At 41.5% G+C, this 12,983-nt stretch overlaps 1 protein-coding gene and 2 pseudogenes across 1 annotated transcript; all 3 read left to right on the top strand.

Annotated features, from left to right (window-relative positions):
* Positions 1-2,817: 2,817 nt before the first annotated feature.
* LOC147433848 (uncharacterized) lies at positions 2,818-3,979 on the top strand (annotated as a pseudogene).
* Positions 3,980-3,982: 3 nt separating this feature from the next.
* LOC147433849 (uncharacterized) lies at positions 3,983-4,559 on the top strand (annotated as a pseudogene).
* Positions 4,560-6,979: 2,420 nt separating this feature from the next.
* On the top strand, positions 6,980-11,404 carry LOC147433850 (EIN3-binding F-box protein 1-like). Its single transcript, XM_086490480.1, has 2 exons — positions 6,980-7,235; positions 8,497-11,404. Exon 2 carries the CDS (start codon positions 8,504-8,506, stop codon positions 10,691-10,693), a length of 2,190 nt encoding a protein of 729 aa, XP_086346606.1. The 5' UTR covers positions 6,980-7,235; positions 8,497-8,503; the 3' UTR covers positions 10,694-11,404.
* The last annotated feature ends 1,579 nt before the right edge of the window (positions 11,405-12,983 follow it).

The following is a 12,983-nucleotide window of genomic DNA, read 5'->3' on the forward strand; positions in this document are numbered from 1 at the left end:
GTAGGTATTGGGACAATCCAAAATTGAAATAGACTTATGTTACATGTAGAAGAAATTAGAATAGTCTCAATTTGCCACATGGTCATATGGTTTGACCGGGTGTGTTATCTTGAGCTATCCATTCTTACCAAATGATAATTTGTGCCTCTTTTTCCTATTGTTAATTTCTTTCTATGCAATTAAAAATTCTATAGTCTCAATTTTCCACATGGTCATATGGCTTGACCGGGTGTGTTATCTTGAGCTTTAGTTTCTTACGAAAACATAGATTATGTCTTCTCTTACAATAACAAGGATAGCAGACACCTTGGGAATGTGTGTTACACATACACAATGTCTTTATTTTGTATATAATTACTAATATAGTCTCAATTTGTCACATGGTCATATGGCTTGATTGGGAGTGCCATCTTGAGCTATCGAATTTTGCCTTTAGTTCTTCTACCATTCAAAGTGATTTATGGTATAGTCTCAATTTGTCACATGGTCATATGGTTTGATCGGGTGTGCCATCTTGAGCTATCGAATTTTGCCTTAGTTCTTCTACCATTCAAAGTGATTTATGGTATACCATTGTGTCACATTAGAATCTAGATCAAGGTAGAAGCATTAATGTGATTGTTTAAGGTACACTTGAAAACATCTACACATATGTAGGTTGACTTCTCTTCTCTCTTTCTTTATAGGACATCTGTACATAGTCACTATGGCAGAAGGTAAGAAGAAGGCATTTCTTCAATCTCTAAGGTCAAATCTCTGCAAGACGATAAGTGATTTATCGGAGAAGCGGGTGCAAAGTATTGTGCAGAACGAGATGCTCATATCAAAAATGCTTGAAAAAGCAATTGCAAGCGCGGTCTCCAAGGAAACCTTTGTTATAAGTAAAGACAAAGCTCACCAGTCTGCTTATAGCATCATTGGTAATATGGAAAAGTGCGCTTGTGATTTATATGAAGCTCTTCCTGAAGGCGTTCAGTTAATAAAGCTGAAGGTTTGGGATTTGGCTTGGCGTGCTGAAAGAGAGAAGAGTAAGCGTGCCAAAGATACAGATACACAATATGTGCTATCTAAAAAGCTACGAAGGGAGCAAGTCAACCATGCCGAAGAGAAGACGGAGTCAAAGATAGATTGCCATGGGCATCCGGCTGGGAACCCTCTGCAAAGATCTGCCAGGAACTCGGAGTGTACCATGACTCTTGGAATACCACATGATGCCATCAACTATTTACAGAACTTGGGTGTCGGCTCCTTTGGTACATGCTTCCAAGTAATAATTAATGGCATTTCGTGTCTTCCAAGTGAAAATACTTATGCGGCAAAGGAGTATCGAGGAATTCCAGGATTGAAATTAAAATCCTTCAAGGACGAGGTCAGCTTTGATCTTCGACACGGGGGGATTGTGCGTAGTATTGCACATACGTGCTATGAGCCTTTGATAGCCATTTTTCCATACTTCAATGGAGGAAGCATTGTAAAAATGATGCACAGTCCATCTTATGAGAAAGGTACGTTCAGCAAAATTGTCATAAAGGAAGAGAAAGATGGTGCAGGTTCAAGTAAAGTCAAGGCAGCTAAGCTGAATCAAGGAGAACTAACACGAGTCGTGGCTTTTGCGAACAATCTTCCAAATATTATAGCTGCTTTAATACACACAATGGCCTATACCCATCAAGTAGGTGTTGTTCATTGCGATCTGCATCCTTTCAATGTTATGTTGGATTTTACAAGGGATTCAGATCCTCGAGTTGGTATCATTGATTGGGGATTAGCTATGAGGCCTGAATCAGAGAGACGCCAGTCACTCAATTGTTGTCAAAGTAAAGCCCACAAGCCTAAACCTTGGATTGCTCCAGAGCTACTGAAGGACACACAAAATGACCATGTGTATACCAGAGAGGTTGATGTATATGCACTAGCCTGGCTTGTTGATCAAATGGTTAACTTTTGTAGAGAGTTTTCTATGGAATACAGAACCGACTGGCTAGCATCTCATTCAACAAGTGAAGCATACCATATTCAAGAGATTATTAAAGTTGGGTATCTTCTACAGGACAGGAACAGAAAGTCATTCGAAGAATTGTATACAGACTTAAGTCACATGCAATTGGATGGGACCAAATGTCTGTGGCCATTAGTAGAAATGATGCCAGCCTTTTATTGAGTTAAAGTGAAATTTCTTTGTAATAGGATATTGACTATCAAAGATATAACTTTCTCTTTGAGTAGATGTTGGCTATCAAAGATGTATTTATTTTGTTTTCAATCAATGTATCGCAAGTGTTTTTATTTTGTATATTTTTAAATATATCTTTTGTAGTCGTAAAGGTAGTTTATACTATGTTTTTGGAATTTATTGGTAGATGGCTCCTCTTGGACGACCCAAGAAAAATAAAAAGCAGAGGACCATTCAAGAAGTCCTTGGCTTGCCTGATCCTCAACTTTCTCTTGACAAAGAGGTTGGTGAGGCGGCTACTACAACTTTAGTAACACTGAGGCTGAAGGTAGCTCAAGCAAAAAGAAGTATGTTCGACGATGATAGAAAGCTAGAGGATACCTCATCCTTGGGCTTTTCCAACAGTTGATAATGATGGAAAAGAGGAGTCAAATGTGTGGTGCATCTTTGCACATAAAAAGACTCAATTTAGTGGAGAAGGATCTTCAACCTTGCAAAGGTTTGCATTAATTGAGCATGCGACGTCAGGTCCGCATTCATATGCGAAGGCAATATGGAATGCTCACACTAAAAAAACCACAATTCCCATAGAGAAACACATTGAAGTGTTAACAGATGAGGAGAGAGAAAGAATCATCTCAGTCATGCAAACTTTGTGGTTTGTGGTTCGTAGAAATTTGCCTTTTGATGAGTTTTCAAAGCTTTGCAATTTCTAGCGTTTTATGCGGACACCAAATATGCCAATTACAAGTGAATATTCTGCTTATACAAGCACAAGTGCAGGAAAAGAGTTTGCAAATGCCATCAAACAGGTCTATTGGGAGAGACTAAAAGAGGTAATTGTTGCTAGTCCCTTTTATTCTCTGCAAATTGATGAGAGTACAGATGTAAGCACTCAACAATACATGATTCTTTATGTTACTTACATGCAGGAGAATGGCAATGGGTCTATATGCACGTCATTTGTGGATTTGTTGCATGTCAAAAATGCTGAAGCTGAAAGCTTGTATTCTACCTTGATGGCATTTCTAGTCAAAATGAAGCTGCCATTGCATAAAATGATAGGCATTGCAACTGATGGTGCTAGTGTTATGACAGGCGCTAATAATGGTGTGGTTTCGAGATTAAAGAAGGTTGTGCCACATCTTTTGAGTTTTCATTGTGTTGCACATAGGGAGTCTTTAGCTGCAGGTGATGCATTCAAACTATACAAGGAATTCAAATTTGTGGACAAAGTGGCCAAAAAGTTGTATGAATGGGCTTCCAGATCTACAAAGCGACATCTTTCATTGGCAGAAGTTGTAAAGGACTTCAATATTGGTCTTAATGGAAAATTGAAGTTGTTAAAAATGCACGATGTTCGATGGCTCTCAAAAGGGCAACTTATGATAAGGGTAGTGCGCTTAATGCCAACTTTACTGATTGTCTTGAAGGCAGAAGAAACGGACTTGTATGCATACCTCGCAAACTACAAAATACAGTTCCTTTTACACTTCTTTGCAGATGTCCTTGGAGAGCTCAATGTCTTGAGTTGTAAACTTCAAGAGGATCACATTGATATTTCTGCTATCGGTAACCATTTGAAGGCTGCTATAAAGTCTTTGCAAATGGCTTTTCTAGGGAATGTATTTAGGCACTGTATACTCAACTTTTTTTTGACAAAGGTGATAAATCCACATGGCATCATTGATCACATTGATTCCTTAGGAAATTCACATTCTCATCAACTACATCTTGGTCCTATGTGTGACGAGGATGTTCTTGATCCCACATGAAACTTTGCACCGGGTGGTGAATAATCTGGCTTACATGGCAATTATGTACATCAAAGGCTTGGTGGATTTATTGTCAAATCGTTTTAAGGTTGATTTTGATCTCTTTGAAGCAGCAAAGTACTTTAGCCCGAAGGATTATGATCAAGACTTGCAGAAGCTAGATTTCTTCGATAAGGTGGCTAGGTGTATTGTGCAAACATTTTGGAAAAGGAGCCAACTCTTTCATTAATGAAGAAGAATGCAAAGGAGAACGCAAATCTTTTGTCACACGAACTCGTAACTGCTTCAAAGGTAAGAGTATGCATTCAGCTTAGCAAGATTGTTGCAACCATGAAGAATGGGAGGTTTCTTTTCCATGGACCATGAAATTATGGAGAGCTCTGCTTCTACTTCCACTTTCATCAGTTGCCTATGAAAGAGGCTTCTAAAAAATGAATAAGATAAAAAACAAGTCTCGTAATAGGTCGTCTCTTGCATCATTGGGCTTAACAATGTTTGTTGGATTCAATACTCCGAAGGCTTCATGTCCTCAAGATGTATTGTGGGAAGAATGCTTTGATATGTGGAAATCTATGAGAAAGCGAAGGATAGGAAGCTTGGAAACAAATTGATTGTTACTATGGAGTTTTATTTGCTTAGATATTCAAGCCAAGCGATATGATTTTGTTATCGAGGGCTCTTTTGCATTGTATTGGTATCAAAGAACTTTTAATCTTATTTCAAGACAATTTTTTTCTTCAATTTTGTACTTTAATGATGAAAATGAATTCATATTCATTATGTCATTGGTTTCATTTGCTCTATTTCTATGTAATCTTTAAAAATTTACCAAGTTGTGGTCCGTGGACCGTGGTTTGAGAAAACACTGTTTGAATAATGAATTTTGTCAAAGTTATACTAAAAGAATGGTTAAAATGCATGGAAGAGTGTGAGATAAGTGAAATATTAATGTATGAGAGTATAAGATAAGTGAAATGTTAGTTTTTTTGGAATTCTGATGTAGAAAGGTGCAAATTTTATTTTTTGTTCATTAGAAGGGCATTTGTAAAATTTTCCCTTCAATGTAGAAGGGCATAAGCTGCACATGCCTGTCACTAGACATTGGGGGTAGCCCTTCAAATCCTACTTAGGGAGTTTGTGTGCGTGTGTGTGTGTGTGTGTGTGTGTGTGTTTCTCTCTCATCCCCTACTTGCAAGGATCGCCCCCTCCTATGTAGGGATTATGAAGACTTTTTGAGACACACACAAAGCATCCAATTTCCCTAGTGTTTGACCTTTGGACACAACCTTTGAATTTTGGAACCTTAGAATTTTGAAAGTCTTAATGGGCTGAACCTTAGGGTCTTTTAAGCCCATTGTTGCACCTTGCTCTTTTGCAGATGGCCCCTCCTTTGGATCCCTATTTTCCCTCCTTTGGATCCCTACTGTGGCCAGTCTGCCAGCTTAACCAATATTCTAGCTTTTTCTCCCCTGGCACTTCCCCATATTAAATGATTAGTGATCATTATTTGTATCAAAATGAAGAATTTCTTTTGATGGAGTAGGCTAGTCTCATAATATCTAACCCACTACATCATGTTAGTTGCCAATTTGCTCTTCTTTTGGTGTGTTCATATAAGCCTACTTCAAGAGCTCCTACTCGCTCCTCTTTAAAAAAACTTATTCATTAACGTCGAATATTTGGCTCCCATCACGCCAGCCCCTAAACGAAATTACTCCCCTGTCCCTGCATCGCCGCACTACCCTGCTTCCATCGCTCTGCAGCTGTTCAACCCCTAGCCTCCATCGCTCTCCTCTCACCTCCTGTCATGCCTGCCCACATTTTCTGCCTGCTTGCGATTATTGCACATACGGATTCAGAGAGGAACAGCCTTGCGCGCGAGAGAGAAAGATGTGAACAGCCTCTGCGCGAAAGAGAGAAAAATGTGCCCTCCTCCCTTGGCTTGTCCTCCTCCTCCTCTTGTTGTCGCCCTTCAAAATACGAAACCCTCCCCCTCCCCAAGGCGCTATTGACGCCCAGTTCCACTGGTACTTTACCTCCCAAAGCTGAGAGTATCTTAAAAGATTCTCTCTCCCATTTCTTTTTCACAATGTGCAACCCCTACTTCATTTGTGGAATAATTACAAGTCATTCAGATTTAGTCTAGCACCATCTCACAATGTCTCTAAAACGCCTCTAGAGGGTCTTTGGAGGAAGCGCTCTAAAAACTTGCAACCTTGTTTACCTTGTTTTGCACTACGTAGAAACAAATGCCACTTGTACACTCTTAGAAAGGCTATATAGTATGGGCTTGCATCTACCCCACAAATGGGCCCTCTATTCTTTTGAAGGCCCTCTTTGCAAAGGTTCATGTAGTAGCGGCCACATGGAGGAGGTGACAAGCACAATTGACATCTGTAGGGCAAGGGCACCAATGGTTGGGGGAGCGGGAGCCCCTAGTAATGTCATAATCTATTATTACATCCAAAAGCCAAGAGATGCACATCCTCCATGACAATCAACTATGTAAACAAATACAACGCCGGTGCATTTGAAGGGTGGTGCTTATGGTCCCCATATGTTACATTTCCATAAGTGGATTTTCATAGCGATAAAAATGAAAAAATTGCCTCCACGAGGTCATAAAGAAGCTGATGTTTACAGTAGAACTTTGTCATGCGAAGAGATGCAAGCGTCGTTGAAAAATCGCCTTGTTTTGAGTTGGTCCAATTCGGTGTCACACGATCGCCCCGTAGCTCTATGCGAAACTCTGCTTAGATGGTTTGGGCAAATAGAACCTTTTGGAGCAGATGTGGGCCGTGCATGTCCAAAACAAGGATACGATCTGGGATGCACATAATTTGGCGATGAGTACCTTTAGTTCACCCTCTAGCCTCAACCCACGTACATGCATATACATTCGGGGCATGTGCACTATGCACACACATATAGTAAGAGTGGATTTGATGGACAACCCACAGCCAGACAGGATGCATAGAACCTAGAAGACATCCAAATACACTCACCACGGACCGAGGGAGGGGGGGAAGAATCTGTACAACCAGAGGGGCTCACCTTCCACTCGTGGTTGGCAAGTAAATGGCAACCTAAATGTGCGTGTGCACGCATCCACACACACACACACACACACACACCCGCCCACTTTTTGGACTCGCGGTTCACACCTGTATATACCGATGATGGCATGAACCAGTTGGTATGCTCTTGCAGGTCCTCTCCTCCTCCTTGCCAGATCTGGAGTAGATGGAGTAGGGTGATGTATGCACAGTCCGCGTCTTTATTCTCAGGTACTTGTCTGTTCTTCACCTTGCTGCCTCTAGGGTTTCCTTGGAGCATCTCTCCTGGTTTCCTTCACGTTGTGGATGGTCTCTTGCAAGCGCAGCATTTATTCATGACATTGATATTTGTGAACGTGTGTGTGTGTGTGTGTGTGTGTGTGTGTGTGGAGGGGGCGGGCACCAAGGAAGAGCATGTTCTCGCTTTCGATGGTTTCTTTCTTGCTCTTGTGCTTATGGAAATGAAGACAGTTTATGAACTGCAGAATTGCAAGAAATTGAGGGGCTTAGTCCTTTAAATACGCTTGAACTTGGGGCAGCGCTTGTCATGAGGCATATATCTGTATGTGCAAAGTTTTTCAGCAGTGTTAGGTTGTCTTTGGCTCCTTGGGAAGGAGTGTTTTCTTTTAAGTGTCTGAAGGAAAAGGAAAGTGCAACGAGGATGCTTGCACACAGTCCAATTGACTTGGGGTGCAGCTAACACGTTGAAAATATAATTCAATGTGGCTGCATGCAAACTACTCCTTTACCCGGTGTGACTTCTGTTCTAAATCTTCCTGCTGTGTTTATTTGTGGTTTTGGGGTTGAGCTTCTACGCATTTTCTGAGGAGCTTGAAATTTGAACTGATTTTACACTTTCTTGTTTGCTGATCTCAGATTTATCCTCATTGGTCTACATAAGACTATCATTTTCAATAATTTGGCTTGATCCTGATTGGACTATATAAACAGTGTCATTTTCAGTAATTTGTTCGTAACTATTTTACACTTGTTCCTGGTTTTAGTGATTTAAGACAAAACAGACTGTCGTATGTGGACAAATTGCATTGTTTGTGTCCTCCGAGTTGGTATAATCCTTCCCATTCCCATCATATTGTCTCTTGATTAAAGATGGGTAGGGGCTGCTCGAACCTAGCATGCAACCAATTTATATCAGCTTAGTGCCATTTTCTTGAATTCAAAAGTGTTTTTTATATCGAATTTTTGTTAAGATGACTTATCTAACCTCGGTAAGTAGGCAATGGGGGAGAGTCTGAAAGAAGTGTTATGAAAGCTCCGTAGGTGTTGCTTATATGCTTGTGATTCTGCCTGCCCCTTACCAAGGCCTCCACACAGTTTTATTTTGGAGATTGTGTATTTGTCTTTTGATTGATTTTATTCAGTGTACTGCTTTTCTCACCGGAGAATGCTTTCATGGCTTGTTCAATACTTGTTTTTGAAGAAGCTGCTGTATATTCTACTGTCTTATCAGTTTTTTGTTTTCATTTGACAGATACTGCATGATGTGTAGTGAGAATGTGACAACTGCGTCCCATTTTAGCTTTGGATCTGAATTAGGATCAAGAGTCGGCTTTTTGTCTGGGATACCTGAAGCTCATATTGATTCTGCAAAGTTGTTGCAATTGGGGGACGGGTCTTGTGGCAGTGGTGTTCCAGTGGGGCTTCCAACATTGCCTATTTATCAGATTCTCGAGGCACTTCATGGCAAGCAAAGGAAATGGCAACTTGAAGGGGCTTTCCCTGCTCAAGCAGTGGCCCCTCTTGAATGCAAAAGCTCTCTTGTTTTTGCTGATAAACACTGGCATGCTGTGCGTGTGGATGCATCTGTTACTCACCGCCAAAAGCATGCAAAAGTTGCTGCATGCAGCGTCCACAGGTTTTCAAGAGATATTATCGACACCTTACCGGATGAACTGCTTTGTCACATATTCCATTTTCTTGGCACTGCTCGTGACAGAGTTGCTTGTTCGTCTGTGTCTAAGCGATGGCTCATGCTTCAGAGCCACATGCCACGGGGAAGCTTTGAGCATGAAGATAATGGAGCATCAAGTGTTGAAACAGAGAGCAGGACACAGGAGGAAGGAGGTTGTGGAGCGTCAGACAAGGATGATTGTGACGAGGGAGGTGTTCAGCAGAGAAGACGTGGGGGAGATTTATCTCGATGCTTGGTAGGCCGCAAAGCTTCTGATGTGAGACTAGCAGCCATAGCTTTGGGAATAGAATCACGAGGTGGCCTTGGGAAGCTCTGCATCAGGGGTGGGTCTTCGGCTACTGGATTAGAAGTTAGTGTGACAGACGTGGGCCTTTCAGCAATAGGTTCTTGGTGCTCAGGCCTTCGAGGCCTCTCGCTATGGAATTGTCCCTATATAACGGACAAGGGCTTATCTGCAATAGGTAAGGGTTGCCCCTTGTTAGAGAAGATTGACTTGTACAAATGCCCTTTATTGGGAGATACAGGGTTGCAGGTGATCGCAAAGAGTTGTCCAGGTCTGTCTTCCCTGAGCTTGGATGAGTGTGAAAAAGTTGGCGATAACGCTCTTGTTACTTTTGCTGAGCATTGCCCTAATTTGACCACCTTGAATGTACAGAATTGTCCCCTTATGAGCAACTATGGCATCAGAAAAGCTGTTTCCAGTTTGAAAAGGTTGACTAAGTTAAAGCTTGCTGGCCTAAACGTAACTGATGAAAGCCTAATAGCCATTGGCTCAATGGCAAGAGTGCTTATTTGGCTAACATTGCACAACCTTGATCAAGTAACTGCTGATGGCTTTGCCCTGTTTGGCAAAGCTGTTGGAATGCAGTCTTTGAAGCATCTCCACATCTCGAACTGCAGGAATTTCACAGATTATGCATTAGCCATGGTGGGAAATCATTGCCGTAGCCTAAGAGATCTTTCCCTTCACAAATGTGAGCAGGTTTCTGATAAGGGCTTGGTGTTCATCATGAAGGTCGCTTCTTGTTTACAGGTCTTACATCTTGAGAAGTGCAATCTGATAACAGGAACAGGGTTGGTTGCTGCTCTGTCTGGAAGGGGTAAAGGATTAAGAGAACTTCAAGTTAAGAAGTGTGAGGGAATAAAGCAGGTGCAGGCAATTTGTCCTTACATTCCTTCTGGTACATCACTAGAGTCTATATGTTTGGCAGATTGTCCGGGAGTCAGCGATGTGTTAGTGGCTCTTGTTGGCTTATTGTCCCCAGAAGCAGCATCCATAGATTTTAGTGGACTTACTGATATAACTGATGATGGGTTGCTTGCATTTCTTTGTGGGAGTCGCAAACTCACAACTTTGAAGCTGAGTGGCTGTGCGAATGTCACAGATAGAGCTATCTCTGCCATTACTCAGCAATGTGGGCAGAATTTACGAACTTTAATTCTAGATGGATGCAAGCTTTTGTCTGATAAAACTCTGACGGCCATTTCCAGCCACTGCCCCTTCTTAGAGGATCTGGATGTCTCTGAGTGCACCATCAGTGATACAGGTTTGAAGGTTTTGGTTGATGATGCAGGGCAGATGCTTACTTCCCTGAATTTTTCTGGATGTGGAGGAATCTCTGACAGGATTTTGCCTTCAATCTACAAGAATTGTGATAGCCTACTGGATTTAAATATTAAGAATTGTGCTGGATTTTCTGAGAATGGTATATCGCGCTTTCAGTCTAGGATGTGGAATTGCACAGTGCTCTATTAAAGTCTGCGAAGTAGAAGTTGAAGCCAACATATGGTACATGCGAGTCGCTTCCAAAACTCAGCAAGCGCTCTCATGAAACTCTGTGGATTTCGTACACTGGGGGTATGGTGTCCATCACACAAATCACTAATATTGCAGCTACTACGTATAATACAGCAGTTGAAAGTAAGGATTGGTAGAAGGTTACTATGGTTTTTACGTCCGCACCTTGTGAATGGTGGGATGGATTCTGGTTTTTGGGTCCACCAGGTGGGCTTTCAACTTACAGCCAGCCTCAACCAAACCATGTTTTCCAGGAGATACCGTTTTTGCAGGCATCCAATCGGGTCACCTGTTCCAGCTGAAATGGTCCTGCACCTTACGCAGGCAGCTTTTGGCATCTCCTGTGACTGACGGTAAAGGTAGGCCGGGTTGTTACTCTAGAAGTGTCGGTCCTTTTTGAGGTTTTATGGCTCCTCTTGGTGGTCATGAATCTTGTTGTTATGTAGTCGTTTGTTGCCTTTTTTACATGTGAGTTTTGGCTGCACATTGGGTGCAACAGCTTCAAGGAGTCTTATGTTGTTCCTGTGCCTTAACAACTCTTGAAAGGAGTTGGTTTTTCCAAGCACACATGGGATCGGCCTGAGCCTATGGCTCCACTTTCATGTTTTTGTGTAGCAATGGAACGATGTACCTTGTTTACTGCAAATTCCAAACTTGCTCTTTTACACAGTGATATGTCTATAGATTGGCTACTGTTTAGTCGCTGGGTCAAGTATTGTTTGTTGTCTTGTGCATGAAACATGCTGTTTTCTGCAGATACAAGCTTTCTTGTTCAAATCATTGTCGGCACTACCACGATTGCAAAAAGAGTTGGATGTGCATGTTGTTCTCTTGGCATAGAAACTGAGTTAAAATTCTTTTTGGAGCTAACCTGTGTAGTTCACTAAAATCCAGTGAGGTCCTTGAACTGTGTTTTCTTTTAAGACAGATGCTTGCATATATGGTCTGCTAAAAGGTCAGAGTTTTCTGTAAGCCGAGTAATGCCATCTTGACCAGTTTCCAGTGGCCTGCTCTTGCATGTAGAGCCTAGAGGTTGCATACACTCGCTCTGGTTGCCAACATACTCGTGAATGCGCACATTTGTTACAGTAGAGTCGCCGCTGTAGTGGCACAGCCTTGAAGAGGTTGGCACAGTGTTGCAGATTTTTGAACCTGTCTTTTTTTTTTGGAGCTTGCTCCCCTCTATTGCCATGGAGGTACCTAGCTTGCAGTATTGCAGGTGGTTAGTGCAAATGGGTTGGTGAATATATTGTTATGCAACCTTTATGAACAGAATTTGGGGCAAGTTTTTAGAAACTTTTGACTGAAATGAATTTGTTGTGTAGTTCTGGTGAATTTATCTCCTAAAATCCAAAAAAATGGATATTCTTGGTTAATCTTTTGTTGAATGAATTTTGTAGAATGGCCAAGTCACTTTGAAGATCCTTCAATAATAACCATTGGGCAATAAAGAGCCCTCTTTTGTTCCTTGGTTGCAGAGTGAGGCCCTGAAGATGCAGCTTTTGAAGCCGCTGGGTTGCAGGGCATTCAGATGAGGATGAAAATTGGAACAACAAAATTCTCCTGCATGGTTTGTGCATAATCTGTTTTTAATGTGTCATGCCAATTTTTCCCATATCAATTGAGGAAGGTTGTGAAACATTCTCTGCTTATAGAGAGTATTTTGTGCAAATAAGTTAATCTTGTGAGGTTACCTTCAAGGAATTTTTCTTCATATTATTTGCCTCGTGGCCTGTGATATAGGGTCAAAAGCTCAGTCAAAAGTCTGCCTGTGCTTAATGAGAAAAGGCAAGCAGAGCCTTCTTTCATCCTCTTTGCAAGGGTGCAACACAATTAAAGTGGTAGATTTTGTTGCATTATTTATTTGTGTTCCCCTCTTGTAAGTGGTGCTCTACATAAATGCTCAATGAACTAGGCAACATAGTTGCCTATCACACACGGCTCTCACTTGTGATATTCTTGAAGATAAATGCTTAAGCAATTAGCTTTGGGCTCGAGAAAAGATAGGTTCCCTTTATCCAAAACCTTTTCAAATTGAAAACCAGCCTGCGCACATTGAGGTGAAAAGGAATAAAAGCCGCCTCAAAATTTAGCTTCAAGAAGTTGTTAGGATTATGTTACCTCCCATTGAGATAGAGATTGCAGAAACCACATTGAACAAAGGTACTTGGTCGTCGTCACTCCAAAATCAAGTTGGCGAAATGGGTCTCTCAAGGGATTAGTCGTGGCCCTAAGAGTGTAGATAATT

Source organism: Adiantum capillus-veneris, chromosome 19 (genome assembly GCF_014529385.1).
Source record: "Adiantum capillus-veneris isolate H3 chromosome 19, ASM1452938v2, whole genome shotgun sequence".
Taxonomy (NCBI): domain Eukaryota; kingdom Viridiplantae; phylum Streptophyta; class Polypodiopsida; order Polypodiales; family Pteridaceae; genus Adiantum; species Adiantum capillus-veneris.